This window comes from Cheilinus undulatus, linkage group 11 (assembly GCF_018320785.1).
Source record: "Cheilinus undulatus linkage group 11, ASM1832078v1, whole genome shotgun sequence".
Classification (NCBI taxonomy): Eukaryota; Metazoa; Chordata; class Actinopteri; order Labriformes; family Labridae; genus Cheilinus; species Cheilinus undulatus.
In genome coordinates this window covers 7,287,762-7,305,062 of record NC_054875.1, presented here as the reverse complement: position 1 = coordinate 7,305,062, position 17,301 = coordinate 7,287,762, and the positions used below count along the sequence as shown (strand labels likewise).

The 17,301-nt window shown below is 37.9% G+C and overlaps 1 protein-coding gene across 6 annotated transcripts; it reads left to right on the top strand.

The window, feature by feature from the left end:
- Window positions 1-3,357: 3,357 nt before the first annotated feature.
- Window positions 3,358-16,521, top strand: LOC121517009 (protein-glutamine gamma-glutamyltransferase 2-like). 6 transcript variants are annotated; one of them, XM_041798496.1, is made up of 16 exons: window positions 3,358-3,418; window positions 5,749-5,911; window positions 6,806-7,000; window positions 7,416-7,652; window positions 8,777-8,892; window positions 8,994-9,122; window positions 9,222-9,399; window positions 11,214-11,349; window positions 11,573-11,676; window positions 11,981-12,220; window positions 13,259-13,300; window positions 14,108-14,164; window positions 14,532-14,777; window positions 14,884-15,044; window positions 15,242-15,381; window positions 16,133-16,521. In XM_041798496.1, exons 2-16 carry the CDS (start codon window positions 5,878-5,880, stop codon window positions 16,293-16,295), a joined length of 2,178 nt encoding a protein of 725 aa, XP_041654430.1. In that variant the 5' UTR covers window positions 3,358-3,418; window positions 5,749-5,877; the 3' UTR covers window positions 16,296-16,521. The 6 variants fall into 6 exon arrangements, with proteins under 6 accessions (XP_041654430.1, XP_041654427.1, XP_041654426.1 ...); XM_041798493.1 differs by having other exon boundaries at window positions 8,774-8,892; window positions 13,262-13,300; XM_041798492.1 differs by having other exon boundaries at window positions 8,774-8,892.
- The last annotated feature ends 780 nt before the right edge of the window (window positions 16,522-17,301 follow it).

Sequence of the window (17,301 nt, the reverse complement as noted above, 5' to 3'; positions counted from 1 at the left end):
AGGGAAAGGGAAATCTCTAGCGATGCTTGCAGTTTAGAAAACAACTTCATTCGACCAATATGTTTCAACACTTTGGTCTGATAAAGTTGTTCTCTAAACTACAAGGGTTGCTGGAGATTCGTCTTTTTTCAGTTTTTATGTTCTTGATGTTTTCTTGTTTCATGTGTGATCTTTTCATAAGAAGCACTTCTCTCAACCTTGTTTGTTTTAAATAGACTACTGTCATAAAGTTGATTGTTTGACTATTATTAAAGTATCAAGCACATATTCAGAAAGTATTACAGTAAAGAAAAGATGGGAATTTTGTCAAAAGCATTCATTACAAATAAAGCATGAATTTAAATATGATGGCACAATTTTCTTTAAGTTTACCGAATTGTTTCAATGCCAAAATGTGCACTTTGGAACCACTTCTAGAGCAAATGTGGAAATGTATTGTAAAATCTTTCTATCCCTCATTATGAGAAACATTTGAATGAAAACTAAACGTTATTCTGTTTGGCAAATACGTCTTATGAGGAGCTGTTTTTATTGAACAGAGTTGCTGTTCAAAATCAATAAACAGCAGAGCTGGGCAGCTGTATCTGTCATATTTTGTTGATTTAGTGCCCCCTGGTGGTGAAATTTTGCACATTGTGAGTTTAAGTAATATCACTGCACCTTTAGCCTGTGTGAAACACAAATGAAGGTCAATCATGTTATGTTTTACATACAATTAAAGCCATTATTTAGGGAACCACTGTGATAACTGTGGTCACTACATCTTCAGTATGGATGTTTACCTTTCATATAAGAGGTTGCAATCAGATCACCTCCCACCTCCTCTTCTCCCTTAGAGATAAATGATGTACAAGGCTTCACATAACTTTAACACTGCACTTGGTGCATTATATAAATATATGTGCTGCACAGTGCAATGTTTAAGTTTCAGTTGCAATCAAAATGATCCAAATCAGGTTTACTTGCATCTCACCATTGGCTTCCAGTGAAATTCAGAATCAACAACAAAATCCTGTTACTCACATATAAAGCACTGCATGGCCTTGCCCCTAGTTACATTTCTGACCTCTTTGTCCCATATATCCCCTCTCGCCCGCTCAGATCATCTAATCTTGGCCTTCTGTACATCCATCTAACTTCAGAACTAAAGGTGATCAGACTTTTTCTGTTCCAGCTCCTACCCTGTGGAATAAACTCCCACGGTCCCTCAGATCAGCAGAGTCGCTGGAATGTTTCAAAAAACATGGGCTTTCTTGAAATCTTGTAACTTGAATTTCTTCCAAATTGTAATGTATTATTATTATTATTATGTCTTGCTTGATCACGTGAAATCTGAAGTGATTTAATTTTCTTCTTTTGTGGATTATCTGTTTTATTTATTTCTATTTCTTTCTGTGAATCACTTTGTGACTGAGTGTTTTAAAAGTGCTATATAAATAAAGTTTTACTTAGTTACTGCAAAAATGTACTTTCGGCTTTTTTCAGTGAACAAATCAAACAAAAGCAACTGAAATAGCCAAACACAACTAATGCATCAAGTGGTTTCCCCCAAATTCAACTGAAAATGCAACTTAAAACGACTTTCCAGTCACAAGTTGCCAGTGAAAATAATGTCAATTCACTGCTGCTAATCCTCAAGCATGTGAGTGTATGCAAAAATATACTTAAATGGATAACAGCGACATCTAGTGGTGAAACTGTAAAACAATATGACGAAATTTAAGTGCTTCATACCTATTAGAAAGAGGATGCAAGATTTAATTTCTTATTAAAGACAAATGGAGAAATGATGATCTTCATGAACCTAAAAATGATGGCCAAATAACTGTACTCTAATAATTACATTTATCTAAAGATAATAGATCAACTGATACTTACCTCTTAAGTAAAGAGAGCATACCTAATTTCCTCCCACCTCCTCTCCTTTCCTCCTTTTTACTTTTACTTCACCTTCTCTCCTTTCCTCCTTTTTACTGTAATAATCACAGATATTAACTAAAATATCTGTGAATATTTTTAAACATCTAAATACTTAATAAAAAGTACCTGAACATTTTTAGATGTTCCCCAAATGTTTCAGTGATAAACTGAAATATCCCTGAAAAGTTCCTTGTATATACCTGAAAACTTTAAATTATATTACCCAACATTTTAAAGCAATTTCTATGGGATCAGATAAGGGTCATAAATACATTGATTTTGTATCTGTAGAGGAAAATGTTTGCACAGAGTTAAAGTTTGCACATGTGAAAAAAATATTTGTAACTGAAGAAAAAATAGGGCATCTGTAAAACAAATTGCAGTTGTAGAAAAAAGTTTGCATGCATAGAAAAAAAATTGTGGCTGTAAATCGTTTTTGTGCTCCCAGTTCAGATTTGCACATGATCTAAAGAGGTTTGTGGCTGAAAAAATGTTTTGTGTTTCTGTTCTTTCCATTTTTGCCCTAATATTTTTTTTGCACGTGAAAATCAGAACCGAGATCACAAAATAATTTTACAACTACAATTATTTTTTTCTATGCATGCATGAATTATTTGTTTCACAGATGCACATTTTTCTGCAGATTATTATTTTTTTTTTTTTAAAAGTGTGTAAACCTTAACTTTGTGTTCAAAATATTCATGACCCTTATGTGATCCCATACAATGTTGGCATCTAAAAGATCTTCCTCAGACCAAAGGATTTTGCTCTTAACAAGTGAAGTGAGCTGAACAATTTGCAGACTTTTTCCTTTTTTCTGCAGTTAGAAGCCCCTTTTTCTTGTAAAGGTTTTGTCTTAGATGTGCACGTGTTACCCCCAGATTATTATACTCTCAAATGCGTATCTTTAAACCCTTTAATTTATTTGAAAGCCCGTCATTTTTAGAAAGCAGGGTTATGTTGGCTGAATCTTCTGCCTACATTCATGTTTGCACTTCAGTTCATAAACATAAATGTTGATTTAATAAGATTATCATGACAGCAACATATTCTTCCTTTCATTGAATTGTTAGTCATGACACTGGTTACTTTAAGAATATCTAAAAATCTGGAACAATTCAGCTCTTTGGCACTCATAAAAATATTAATGCGGCCATCTTTGACACCATAGTTTCCCATTCCTGACTTATTTGGTTGAAAGAAAGGTTCTCCTTTAAAATGCACATAATAGATGATCTGGTAAAGAAGCTTGATAACGTTTTACTTTTAGAAAAAAAAAAAAAAATCCTCTTTTAACATGCCAGCCAGGGAACAATATGTACAGGCCATCTTTTCAAATGTGTTGATGTGATTTATTCTTAATGACCACTTCATTGGGTACACCTGTTCAACCGCTCAACGCAATTATTGAATCAGCCAATCACAAGGCAGCTACCAGTGCAGGGATGTAGACATGGTCAAGAGGATGTGACAAAGTTCAAACTGAGCATCAAAACAGGTAAGAAAGTGAATTTTCTTCACTTTTAATGTGCCAAAGTTGAGTTTATGTAAAACTTGTCCAGCTTAAAATCTGCATTAAATTTAATCAGTTATTATTAGAAATCTGTTGAAGATGTCAACAACTTGAATCATTCCTAAATACCTGAAGAGTTTGTCTACATAAAAGTCATAGCAGTTGAATGACAAAGAAGCCGAACAGAATAAAATTCGAACGGTGTTGATATGACAAAGTATGAAGGAGTAGATAGCCGACACAGGAGAAGAAAAAGAAGAATAAAGAAAAAAATGGTGTGTTTGAGAATAGCTGTCCAATAGCCTTGGACACAAGAACAAGACCAGAACATATGCTGGTGACATGTGTTCGTTACTGGTAGACTATTTCATATTACATCAAGTGCTAAGGTTGGTGTAAAACTGTTCAATTCATTCTCGTGGATAATTACAGGAAAACAGGCTTAAAACCAGACAGACAGAGGCTAAAAGAAACACACAGACAGGGGAAGAAATAAGAACTGTAATATTAACATTGTGTACGTCTTTAACATGATTACAAAACAAGAGAAAACGATTGACATTTCATCTGACAGCTCTTTTTCCTTTAAATAATGTGACAGAAATACAAATGTGTTCTGAACCCAAACAGTCATAAAGAGACTGAGACACGAATTAAGAAATACCTGGCCATGTTTAATGAGGGAGTATTTTCAATGAGGTTTTTTTGTTGTTGTTGTTGTTTATTATGTCTGATTTTGCCATTAACATGCAGTGAGAAATAATTCAATGAACAATACTTTTTTACAGGGATTGGAAATAACTAATAATCGATCATTAGCAAGAGAATAATAGATGAATTATTACATTCAGCCTGGTCTAGGCTTACAAAAAACAGGCTACATAGGCCTAAAGAAACATACAGACTAAGGAGAAAGTAAAACATGAGAACAATTCAATATAATCATAGTTTATGTCTTAAATTTTAATATTTCTATAAAATCAGATGCAAGAGAAAAGTTGTATTTCTAAGAGACAATGTTTTGACATATACTTTGTCTGATCCTTTTATTTGTTTTTCTACCTCTATGAAGATACTTCATTATTTCAGTAATGTTACATTAAGGTCACTATCTCCATCTGTTGTCCTTGTTGGTCTTGAGTTTATCATTGTATTCTCTCAGCAGATTTTTGGAGCATTTAGTATCTTTTAGTTTAGTCTGGAGATTTTTCTGGACATTATCTGATGTTGTTTGGGGTTGTTGACATAAACTAACATTTGCAAAAAGAAAGCATTTTTGTCCACTTGTGTCGATAAGGGTATTTAAATCTTGAGAAATAGTCCTGTTTGGTACATTTAGAATAGATTAAAAAAGTGTGATTAACTTGCGATTAATCTCAAATTAACTATGAAATTTGTGAGATTAATTGTGATTAAAAATCTTAATCTATTGACAGCCCTAGTTTAAATCTTGATATGTTATGTTCTATTGTGAATAAAGAAATCTTAGTCACCTCCACCAAGGAGGTTATGTGATCGGATGGATTTGGTTGTTCGTTAGTTTGTTCGTTTGTTAGCAACATAACTCAAAAAGTCATGGACGGATTTTCATGAAATTTTCAGGAAATGACAGAAATGCCATAAGGAAGAACTGGTTAGATTTTGGGACTGATCCGGATCACCGTCTGGATCCAGGAATGTTTTTTAAAGGATTCTTTACTATTGGGAGATAGGGCTAATGGCGGAGGTCTGCACTGTTACCACTTTACACCAGGAGATGGCGGACATGAGTAACTTCAATCCCAGCATCATGTGTCTGGTGCGTTTCTATTCAAAGTTTTGGAGTTTATAGACTTTGAAAGATGCACGCCCGGTTGAGGAGACCAGTCGGAGTGTAGCAGAGAGAATGTGTAGCGAGAATAACCACAATGCTGGGAGGAATAGAGGAATATTCACACTCTGCTATGTCTTCCGATGAGACCATGGGTGCTTCCACCATGACAGTCCACATGTAGCGAAGCCAATGCTTTGCCTCACCGTGTCTCCACCCCACCAGGGAGGGAGTAATCGGCGAATTCGATTTTGGGACTGATCTGGATAACCGTCTGGATCCAGGAATGTTTTTAAAGGATTCTTCACTATTGGGAGATAGGGCTAATGGTGGAGGTCTGTGCTCTCTGAGTGCTTTTCTAGTTTCTTTCTGCAGACTCGGCTAAATGTGATGCAGGGTGAGACTGTGTTCACATCCCACATGAATTGTATTCCTCACTCACCTCTCCCTTGCGTTTCTCATTCCTTTAGTTAAAAAAATGCTGTTAATAAATGACTGTATTCAGGCTCGGTATGCTGTGAAGGACCAGTATGACCAGGAGGGAGAAAGAAAGAGGGAGAGTGAGATATTTATCAGCAGAGAGGTGGAGCCTGCCTGTCATTCCTTCAGTCGCCTGTAACTCCCCTGTCAGATCATGGACTTTGTGCAGCAGTCAACATACATCTGTGGTGAGTTCACAATGAAAATATACTTCATATGGAGCTTTTTTTCTTCCTGAAGGACTGTAACCTCTTTGGGAGTTCGGTCAAAATAGATTTGAAGTCTGGTTTGATTAAATCTGTGTACATTTCTCAACATAACAAACTTTTCTTTTTCATTTTAGACTCATGAAGTGTTCAGCTCCATCATAGATTAATATCTACATCAATCTATTTTCTAATAATGACAGAAAACTTTGTTTGGAGAGCATAAAACTTTGTTTTAATGTTTTACCTAACATGTGTTTAAGTCCCTAAGGTGCCTATAAAACCATGATGACAGGCCAGACAGTTCTGAATGTAAATTATATGGCATGTTACTGAATACGAGAAGAGTAACAAAGTATCTGACAGGCAGTACAGTCTTTCAACATGAAAACCATGTGAAGGAGAAAACTCAGCAGACTTATGGAGCATTCTTTTGTGGTTTTTGTATGTTAAGTACATTTAACAACTAAATTATGTATTTTATATGCATTTAAATGTTTAATTGACCAGAAATCCTCTGATTATTCAGACACATGCTGGGTCAGAAATTTAAAGCAAGTTTCTTTGACATAACCTGCAAAACTTTACTCTTTCCATCTTTCCTTTTATTTTTTGTAAATTCACTTTAAAGTCAAAATGAATGAAATAAAATAGCAATAAATACAAGTCCAGACCATACACCGGCAGAAAACATTTGGTGCATGATAAAATGTAAAATCTGGCCCAGGAAAGTTGAGCAGCTAGAATCCTCTATCAAACCAGAATGGGACAACATTCTTCCCCCAAAACTCCACCAACTGATCTCCTCATTCCTGCATGTTTCCAGACTGTTATTGACATTTTGGAATTGGGCTTGTGTATCATTTGTTTCCCTAGGTGCTGAGGAGGGCCACTGCCAACTGAAGCTGGTCAACTATGAGGCTGATGAAAACCACATTTCCCATGAGACTCAGGGGCTCAGCAGGAAGCACCTGGTGGTACGACGAGGGAAACCCTTCAAAATAACGCTGATGTTCTGTGGTCGGCCGTGGAATCCTCTCATGGAGATCCTGTTCCTGGAGGTTTGGTTAGGTAACATAAACTTTAGAGCCACAGTGTGCAGTAACAGGGTGAAAAATTATTATTGATAGAGTGTAATCTGGCAGTCTTAAACAGTAGAAGATACCAGAGCTTTAATCCTTTAGTGTAGACTTATGTTGTATGGTGTGATCAAGTGAGTGGTGCAGGCAAAAATGGCCCAGATGGTTGGAAGTCCTTAAGGTCATTGGATCATGGGTATTGCTGGCACAGAGACATAGCTAAAGGCTGATTCCATGATAGAGCACACAAGTGTCAATGTCAAAGAAAGTAGTTTAACCAAGCAATGACAAACAAAATGTCCAAAACACCTGATGATGGCATGTAACAGACACACAATCCAAAGATGAGAGTGGAGTTGTCTGTTTTGGAGTTGTCATAGTAACAACTGTTTTCTTTCATTATACAGGTGATATGTCCGAGAGGATGAGAGTCCAGTTCTCTGACGAGTGGCGCGACCCCTTAAGATGGTCTGCCAAAGTCTACCAAAGCGGCATACACCCAAAGTCAGTCACCATCCACATCTGCTCTCCTGTTCTGTCCTCAGTGGCTCTTTATGAGCTTCTTCTCCACATAGAAACCAGACACAATAGGAGGACGTATGTAGTGGGTACATTCATCCTGCTCTGCAACCCTTGGCTTCAAGGTACTCAAGAAATATTCCTTCCTGTTGACACCAAATGTATTTTAAGAATTTTAATCATTCATCATTTACCTTTGATATAGCACTCAGGGGAGGATCAAATGCTAAAGTAGGCCTTAGGTTCTAGGTTCAGAAATGCCATCAAGACAGGGACTCTAAAATTATCAACAGAAAAATGTTGTGAATACCTGAAAGGTTATTCACGCAATTGTGCTCTGGACACTGATTTATATGATATAAACAGTGGTTTATGGTAAATTGATAAACAAGTTAGGTTCTCTTACCTTAAAATACGGCCAGAATAAAATAAAACATACAAAAATGGCTAATGTGCAATAGCCAACGAAGCTACCCAACGTTACTGCTAGCTAACATTATTAGCAAAAACAATTAGTGTACAGTGGACATAGAGATGCAAACAGGGATAGGAGAGTGGGAAAGACATGAAGTAAAGGAGCCACAGGTCAGAGCTGAACTCAGTAGCTTCTATGCATATACATAACACACAGCTTAGCAGCTTTGTTATCCGGTGCCCCTTTTATTTGAAGAATTTACTGCTTATATTTCACCCATTGTAAGGCACTAAACAAGAATAATAAAGTAAATGTGTGGTTGGGGAGGCCATTAAATGGAATAAGTAGGAAAACGCCCAGCAGACATAGCTTATGTAATATAAAACTGCCTTAAAATAAATAAGTTAATAAATGACGTGCAAATGAGTAAATAGACTAAAATATTACAGTTTATGTATGACTAAGTTTGTAATTATAATTGTTACAGGGGATTTAATCTCCATTTTTACATGTAGGGATTAGACAGCTAGACTATTTAATACCATAACATCTATAATCCAAATGATCATGCCAGCTAGGGAGAGCTGAACACAACTGATTGAATATTGAGCTTGTATGATGTGACTACTTTGTTGAATTTGGCCCTGTTCCAACAAAGACTTTTACAGCTTTTTTCTCTTTTTGATTGCTGTTCAAGCAAGACACAGTGAACTGGTAGTAATCCAGGAGAAACTTACAATAAAGACTACATTATTGCATTTGAGCTGCCCAACCTGAGGTTGATGTTAGTGGAAAATGGCTGCCATTTCAACAAACTGAATTACTTTCCAGAAGACCCTGTGTACATGCCACTAGATGCCCATATAGAAGAATATATTAAAAGTGACTATGGGTTGATGTACATCGGCACCCCACTGAACATAAACAGGAGGCCTTGGTCATTTGGTCAGGTGTGTTAAATTCACCTAAGATCATACTTGCATCTTGTATTATCACAGTGCATTTGCATTTAGTAAGACTCCAAAGCTGTGCTGTGGTTCTGTTTGTGCAGTATGAGCCTGGGGTCCTGGAGGCGTGTCTACAGCTTCTGCAGGTCAGTCCACAGCACCAGAAGGACAAAAATGAAGACTACGCTCTACGAGCAGACCCAGTCTACCTCAGCAGGGTGCTCTGTGCAATGGTGAGGGATAAAAATGTATGGATCTGTGATAAAGCATGCAACATATCACGGCAGAATTTACTCCTGAAAAGGTCACTACTGTGTCTGCTCTTGTCCCAGGTGAACTGCAATGACGACCTGGGGATTCTGATGGGGAAGTGGCAGGGCAGCTATAAGGATGGTGTCAAACCTACAGATTGGAGCAGCAGCGCTGACATCCTCCACCACTGGGCTTCTTCAAACTGCAGCCCTGTACGTTACGGACAGTGCTGGGTCTTTGCTTCTGTCCTCTGCACAGGTACTTTGTGTAATTTTGTAATTCTGCAGCTTTTTGAACAAAAGCATGGCTATTTATGCTATCTATAACATGTTACTTCATTTAACATACCTGTCACACTCAGCATCATTCTGTTTTTAAAGTTTTTGTTGCTTACAGTGTCACTTATAGGATGAGATAAACTATTATAAACATTTTAGACAGCTCCCTTTCAACCACAACGGTCCAGTGCAAGGCCTACAATACTTTAGCTACAGCACCAATCCACTTGTCAGTGTCATGGTCCATTTTCCCTCACTCATGACCAAGATCCAGACATATTCAAACTCCTATGGTCATGAGTTTAGGTAGTGACCAAAAGAATGAGATCATGGATGCATGTGGTTGAAATGAGATTCCTAAGGAAGTTGCTGGGCTCAGGCTTAGAGATTGGGTGAAGAGCTGAAGTGTCATGGGGGATGGTTGGAGTAGAGCACTGCTTCTTTGAATGGAAAGGAGGCAACTGAAATGGTTTGGGCATCTGATTATGGTGCTTCATTGCTGCCTCTCTGTGGAAATCTTCTGGGCACATCCAACGTAAGGTCCCCAGGATAGACCTGGAACTCGCTAGAGGAATAACATTTCCACCCGGTTTGGGAACACCTGAACTCAAGCTGGAAAATGTTGCTGTGGAGAGGGATATATATGTTGACTTACTAAGCATACTGCAACACCAAACCAACACCAGGTTGGATGGATGGATGGATGGATGGATGGATGGAAGAATGGATGGATGAAATCATTCATAGATGAATGAATATAAATGGTGGATGGAAGGATATAAGCATACAGAGGGAAGGATGGCTGAATCAATGGACTAATGGAATCATTGCTGGCTGGATGGATGAATGAAAACATTGAAGGACGGTTAGAAACATAGATGGATTGATCTATGGATGGCAAGATGCATGGGTGGAAGGATGGAACATTGAAGAAAACAGTCATAGATGAATAAATTTAATGGTGGATGGAAGAATGAAAACATTTGAATGGATGGATGGATAAAAAATTATGGATGGATTAATGGACAGATAAAAACAGATGGATGGATGGATAATGACATGGATGGATAAAACATGGATGGATGGATAATAACATGGATGAATGCAACCATGGATGGATAATGACATTGATGGATAATAACATGGATATATGCAACCATGGATGGATAATAACATGGATGAATGCAACCATGGATGGATAATAACATGGATGGATAATAACATGGATGAATGCAACCATGGATGGATAATAACATGGATGGATAATAACATGGATGAATGCAACCATGGATGGATAATGACATGGATGGATAATAACATGGATTAATGCAACCATGGATGGATAATGACATGGATGGATAATAACATGGATGAATGCAACCATGGATGGATAATGACATGGATGGATAATAGCATGAATGGAAAATAACATGGATAGATAAAAATATGTATGTACAGATGAATAAAAACATGGATGGATAAAAACAGGTACAGATTGATGGATGCATACAAACATGTATGTATGGATAAAAACATGGATAGATGGATATTTTGCATCATTGTGTGCAACCCTAAACATCAAACCAGATTTCTTTGTGAAGGGTAAGACAAAAACACACAGGAAGAGGATATGCCTTCAGTGGAATGTGCTTTTAGACAGTATCATCATCATCATCATTATTGATGTGGCTTTTTTTCCCCAGAGCTTTACCAGTCATTCTGAACATTTTGTTCTCTATGTAAACACACGTTTTAAAATACCCTGAATTTTAAAATTGTTTCTTTTTTTTTCAGTGATGAGAGTGCTGGGGATTCCCTCCAGGGTGGTGACGGTGTTTAACGCTGCCCATGATGGCGATGGCAGCTTGTCAATAGAAGAATATTACTCAAGCACTGGGGAAAAGCTCAACCTTTCAAAGGACAGTATTTGGTAGGTTTCCTTACTGTCAAAACACAAAGACAACAGTCGGTTGCCCTTTGTAATCAAGTTGAATTGTCATATTGCAAATCCAAGACAGTCTCTCCTCTTTTAGATTCATCCTAATTTTTATTCATCACCCTTGCATGTCAGTATTTTCAGTGACTGCTAACTCATTGGCTAATTGTTTATAATAAATGTGTGCAGCTGTACATGTTGATTTGTATTCTTTCAGGAACTTCCACGTTTGGTTGGAGTGTTGGATGAGGCGTCCAGACCTTGGTTCTGGGTTTGATGGCTGGCAGGTTGTGGACCCGACTCCACAGGAGAAGAGTGCAGGTTGGCTCCTGCAAAAACTGGTTTAAGATGAGAACCTCTTTAACTGAAAACATTGGATGCATAAAAAAAAAACTATAAATCCTTGACTGTCCATTCAAAGCTGCTTTAAAAAGCAAGTTAATCCTTATTAGATTTGATGCTCACCACCAAAGAAAACTCATTCAGTATTGCAGCTTACTTCTCTATTAATGACCAAAAACACTGGTGTTTTTTTATTTAGAATTTACACATTATTAGACTTAAATTAACCCAATAGATGGCTCAGAAGACTGTACATAAACATTAAACATATCATTCTCTACAGGGATTTTCTGCTGTGGCCCTTGCCCGGTTGTAGCCATTCAGCAGCATTGCCTTGGTGCTCCATTTGACACCCCGTTCATCCACGCTTCTGTTGATGCTGACATCGTTCGCCTTATTGTGCGTGATGGACTGGTGGTGGGGAGGAAGGTGAACACTGAGGCAGTGGGACAGCTGATCTACACCAAGAGTGTCGGCTCAGACAGACCAGAGAATCTCACACCTGCTTACAAGAGCAGGAAGAGTAAGACACAAGGAGCTTTCTTCACTTTTACCGTGTTCAAAAACAGGGCAGATTTGACTATTGTTAAAAGATTTACCATGGCACCTTTACTGTTGACCTAAATTGAATTAGAAAATAGATTTTAAATTGTTTATATCTCATTTTTCTTGGGAAAAGTTAGAGTTCTAGAGTTTCTAATACTATAGAAAAATGCTATAACTAATCTTTATACAGTGTACTTAGGGATCCCAATAGCTTAATTTATCTTATATCAAACTTACCCTTCTTAAAAAAACAAGTGCAAAAGTCTTTGCATGCTTTGCTCTTTATGAGGGTTTTCTTAATTGAATCAAACTCATGAAATAGGATCATCTCTTTGTTTGGTCTCAAATAATTAACAAACGAAATAAAAGGTCCAAGATTTAAGTTGACTTAAACAGCAACCGACACATCAACAATTTAGAGCATTAAAAATGTCCAGTTACTCCAATTTTTCTCCGTCAACCCAGCTATGATGGTTTGTAGAGTTTAAGAATTACCCAGTACATGTGATAGTGTTCTATCACTGACATGCTTATAGACCAGAGGTGTCCAAACTATGGCCCGGGGGCCAAATGCAGTCTTTGATTAGCCCACAGCAAATTCTAAAAATTGAATGAAATGTGGCCCACAGAAAATTGTGCTTGACTGTAATGTACTCCTTAATTTCAGCGCAGTGCAATGCTACTATGTTAATTCTGTAAACAAACATTTTGTCGAGTCAAATTCGATGGTGTGTTTTTTTGTTTGTGACTAATTTAGGACAACACTGTAAATGGTAAAAACTTTGCCAACCAAAATATTAACAACATCTTGATTTATGAAGCACTGAGGGAACATAGTAGCAGATAGTAAATTGGATTTTTTTATTTGTTTTTCTTCTTTCGGGAGATCAGCCTCTAGACACTGTATACGGAGCATTAAGGAGAGGCCAGTGGATCTGTGGCAGAGAATCTTAACTTACTGCCTATACATGTTCTCCATGTATTAATGTAAAGTTTTTTTTCTGCTGTTTTCCAGTAGAAAAACCTGCTACTATGATGATGGTGAACAAGTGCAGCGGTCAGTATTAGTGCAAAGCATGTTCATGTTTATGAAGCCTAGTGTTAGTTCATGCAGGAATCATGCACCCAGCTGTGATCAGCTGATAGCCAGCTGACCCTATCGCCTCCCAGCTCCCACAGCCAATCACAGCTCTTTCTCTCAACACAGCGGTGTATTTTAACATGACCCACTTCTCACTAATTCCTGCCTGCATTAATGTTGATGCACCACCGGCTGCTGCCAGCAAAGCTTAACCTCCTCCACCCCAGCCTCCTCCTTTATAGCATAAAGCTTCTTGCACCCTCATATTCAGATTCATGCTACTATATATTAATATATTTGAACTAATGTTATTGTTTATAATAGTCATTGTCATAAATATATCTATCCATAGGGGGAGCTTGACTAAACCATGGAGCATCTTTTAAGCATAGCCTTCTAAGCAAGTAGAACTGTTCCACCTTCACAGATCACAAGGCAGAATTCAAATACATCCCTTCCCCCTACCACCTAGCTCCATTTACATAAATGCTGAAGGGTCGTCCCATTTCTTAGGAGAAGATTTCAACACAACCCTTTGTGACTCTGTTTCAATGGGCAAGGGGGCAAAACCTAGAAAATGGAGCAAGCCAAATACTTTAAGAACTGAGTTATATCTAAGATACCTCTTTCTGATCTATCTTTGAAGGTCTGGTACATTTAATGTGAATGGAGCCAGTAATAAGTTTACAGTATGTATTCTGGCTTTGTCAATTTATCATCTTGAAATACTTTTAATACTTTCCTAGTGTACCATTGACTGTTTTCCATCCTTTCCTTTTATAGCAACGTTCGGTTCTTCACGTAGCACCCTGCAGTCTTGTCCATTACTAGGTAGAGCAGGTAAGCTTTTACAGCTGTCAACATTCAACATTAATACATGTTGAAATATCAGTAAAAATTGTAGTTAGGCATAGTTTTGCATAATAGGGCCAGGGCTAGGATGACTAACAGATGAGCTTTAGCTGCTTTGTTTGTCCAAAGTTCCACCTCTTAGCATTTTTTCTAGATTGAAAGAATTGAATTAGGCAGAGTCAGCATTTTCTACATGGCGAGACTACGTCCAAAAACAAACAAAAACTGAAACTTTGTATTGTGTAAATGTTTGAAGGATGTAACAGTAGCACTGATGTTTCCTTTACCTGTAAAAATATTAAGTGTTTTATTCAAAAGCATTTTCAGACCATGTACTCATCCTCCTCGTCTCTAGGAGGATCATCTCTAGGAGGATCTTCATCTCTAGGAAGATCTTCCCAAGGTTTGGAGGTGTCCCTAAACATAGAGGGGGTGCCATCAATGGGTGACAGTATCATCATGTGTGCGACAGTCACAAACCAGTCAAACAGCCCCCGAGTCCTGATGGAATACCTCAACGCTCAGCTCAAAGAGTTTAACAGCGGCCTGCAAGAGAGCTTCTGGAGAATGAGCAAAAAAGTGCACATAAAGGCTGGAGAAGGTGAGAAGACATCCACCACACACCCTGAAAATTAACACTAGATACTGCCAGCATCTTTATATTTGCTTTTATTATTGTTTTCCCACACCCTACACATTCTCTGCAGTTTTGAAGCTTGCACACACCATCCCTCCCTCTGAGTACGAGGCATACCTGGCAGGTGATGACATTGTGAACGTCGCTGTGGTGATAAAAGACATGAAGACGGATGAAAGAGCCCTGGCAGCACAGGAGTTTAACATAAGCTCACCACAGATAACTATAGAGGTGAGACTTCTTTTTTCTTCTTTCCTCCTCCTCCACTGATGTCAGGTGTACCTGACCAGGTGGAGGTACTTTTAAACAATTGCACAGTGCACAGGGAAAAGTGCTGCATGGCTCATGACCATAGAAATGCTGTTAATGTGAAGATCATGCACTCATTTAAACATATTTGAAAGTCATATCACTGGGCTTTTCCATAGATTGAAGGAGGTGACAGCATCAGGCTAAAAGAGAAGCAAAAAGCCCAGGTTTCTTTCATCAACACGTTTTCCAAAACTCTGAATGGAGCGGTGCTGACAGTGGAGGGATCTGGTTTGTTAGAGGACAAACAGCAGGCCAGGTGAGTCTGTTGACATTTAGACTTCAGGAGATACAATAAATCATAATTAAGCTGTCCATCTGGTTGTTGCTGCCATGACTCCTCAGATAAAACAGGTGCCATATAAAGAAGACAATGCTCCAGACACTCCTGTGGTGCTGCATGCTCTTTTATGTCTGAGCTGGACTGGAAATACAGTTTGTTGTTCAGAGGAAAGTGTGGCAGGAATGTGGTTTGGGAATGCTGCCAGGTTTGTTTTGAAAGTGGCAGGAAGAACATTTTTGTTGTTAGAGTGAATACAGTCGAGGATGAAGCAGACACAGTCATAAAATTCAGCTTCTTTTTTCTTATCCAACAGATTACCTCAAGAAATCCCTTACATAAATGCTCAACCATTCCTCTCTAAGTACAGCAGGCATTGATTTATTTTGAGGGAGACTATTTTTAATGATTACCTGACACTAGAGCATGCAGCTTACTCTTTGTACACTTTAAAAGATTGAAAATGTCTTTATTTCACATGCAAATATGATTTTGATCCAGTAAGTGTATACAATTCTTTTAGTATAGTTAAAAGTCTTTGCTGGTAAACTTTTCCTTTTTTATTTGAAGTATTAGCAGGTAAGTTGGTAAAGACTACTTATATAAAGAGGGCAAAACTTAGTTGCCTTTAAGTTATTGCCATTATTGTTGTCTCCAAACAGTTTCAGGACCGTCCTGGAGCTCCTCTGTGTGCCATGAGTAAAAAACAAGTCTCTCTTTTCTCTCCTAGACTTGCTCTTCTGAAGCCTGGAGAGAAGATAGAGAAGCAGGTGTCCATCATGGCATCTTCTCCTGGAACCAAAATCTTGACGGCCACTTTCTCACACAGCGACTGCCCCAGTGTCGTTTCCAGAAGTTTCCACAAAGTGTCCGTCAAGAATGAGAAACACTGAAGAACTTTTGTGAACATATTGCTAGCAAATTTTTTTGATGTTTTACCTTTTTATACTGTGAAGCACTTCCATTCAACTTGTTTGTTTTAATGTGCTACGCTAATAAAGCTGACTGACTATTCTTAAAGTATTAAGCCCATACCATATACTCAAGAAGAATTACAGTAAAGGAAAAACATCCATCCCAATAAAGTTTACATTTAAAAAAATAAAACAGTTAACCTGATCTTTACCATGCTTGATTTTATTCTAAAAAAATTGAATTTTCAGTGCCAGAACTCGTGCCTATTCTGGGATCACTTCCAGGGCAAATGTGGAATCCTTTTATGTGAAACTCAATATTCATTTCATTTTTTCTGTTTAGTAAATACGCCTTGTGAGGTGCCTTTTTACTGAACAAAATCTTTATTTCTAAATAAGAAGTGAACAGCAGAGCTGGTCACAGCTGAGCAGCCCAGGTCTTCAGTCGTCAACTGTGTTATTGTTCTGAAAGCCCATGAGATAAGATTTTTCCATCTTGTGCTTTTCAGTCATATTTCTGCACTTCTTCCTTTCCTCTCCTCTCTCCTCCATCACTCTCCTCTCCTGCCATTGCTTGTTCTTTCTAAAGGACAAATGAAAGACAATGCAGTTGTGTTAAAACTTGATGAACTCAAAAAAGGTGAGAAGTTAACTTCACTTTGTGCATAACATGCATGCATGACTTAAATTTACATTTACCTTTACCGTTACAAGTGCAGACCGTATGCCCTCCTGCCTCCTCTCCTTTCCTTTCCTCTCTCTTCCATCCTATCCTTCTCTCTGAAAAACAAATGACAAACTGAATAACAAGAACCCCATGAAATTAAAAGATTAACAGTTGCTTGTTGTACCAGCCATGCATAGGTTTTATCTTTTCCATCACATTTCATTTCAAACCTTTATTTATTCTCGAAAGGACGTTGAGGTTTCCCTAATTTCTAACGCTGTCGAGATAACAAGCACATTAAAACCACAGCACAATGAA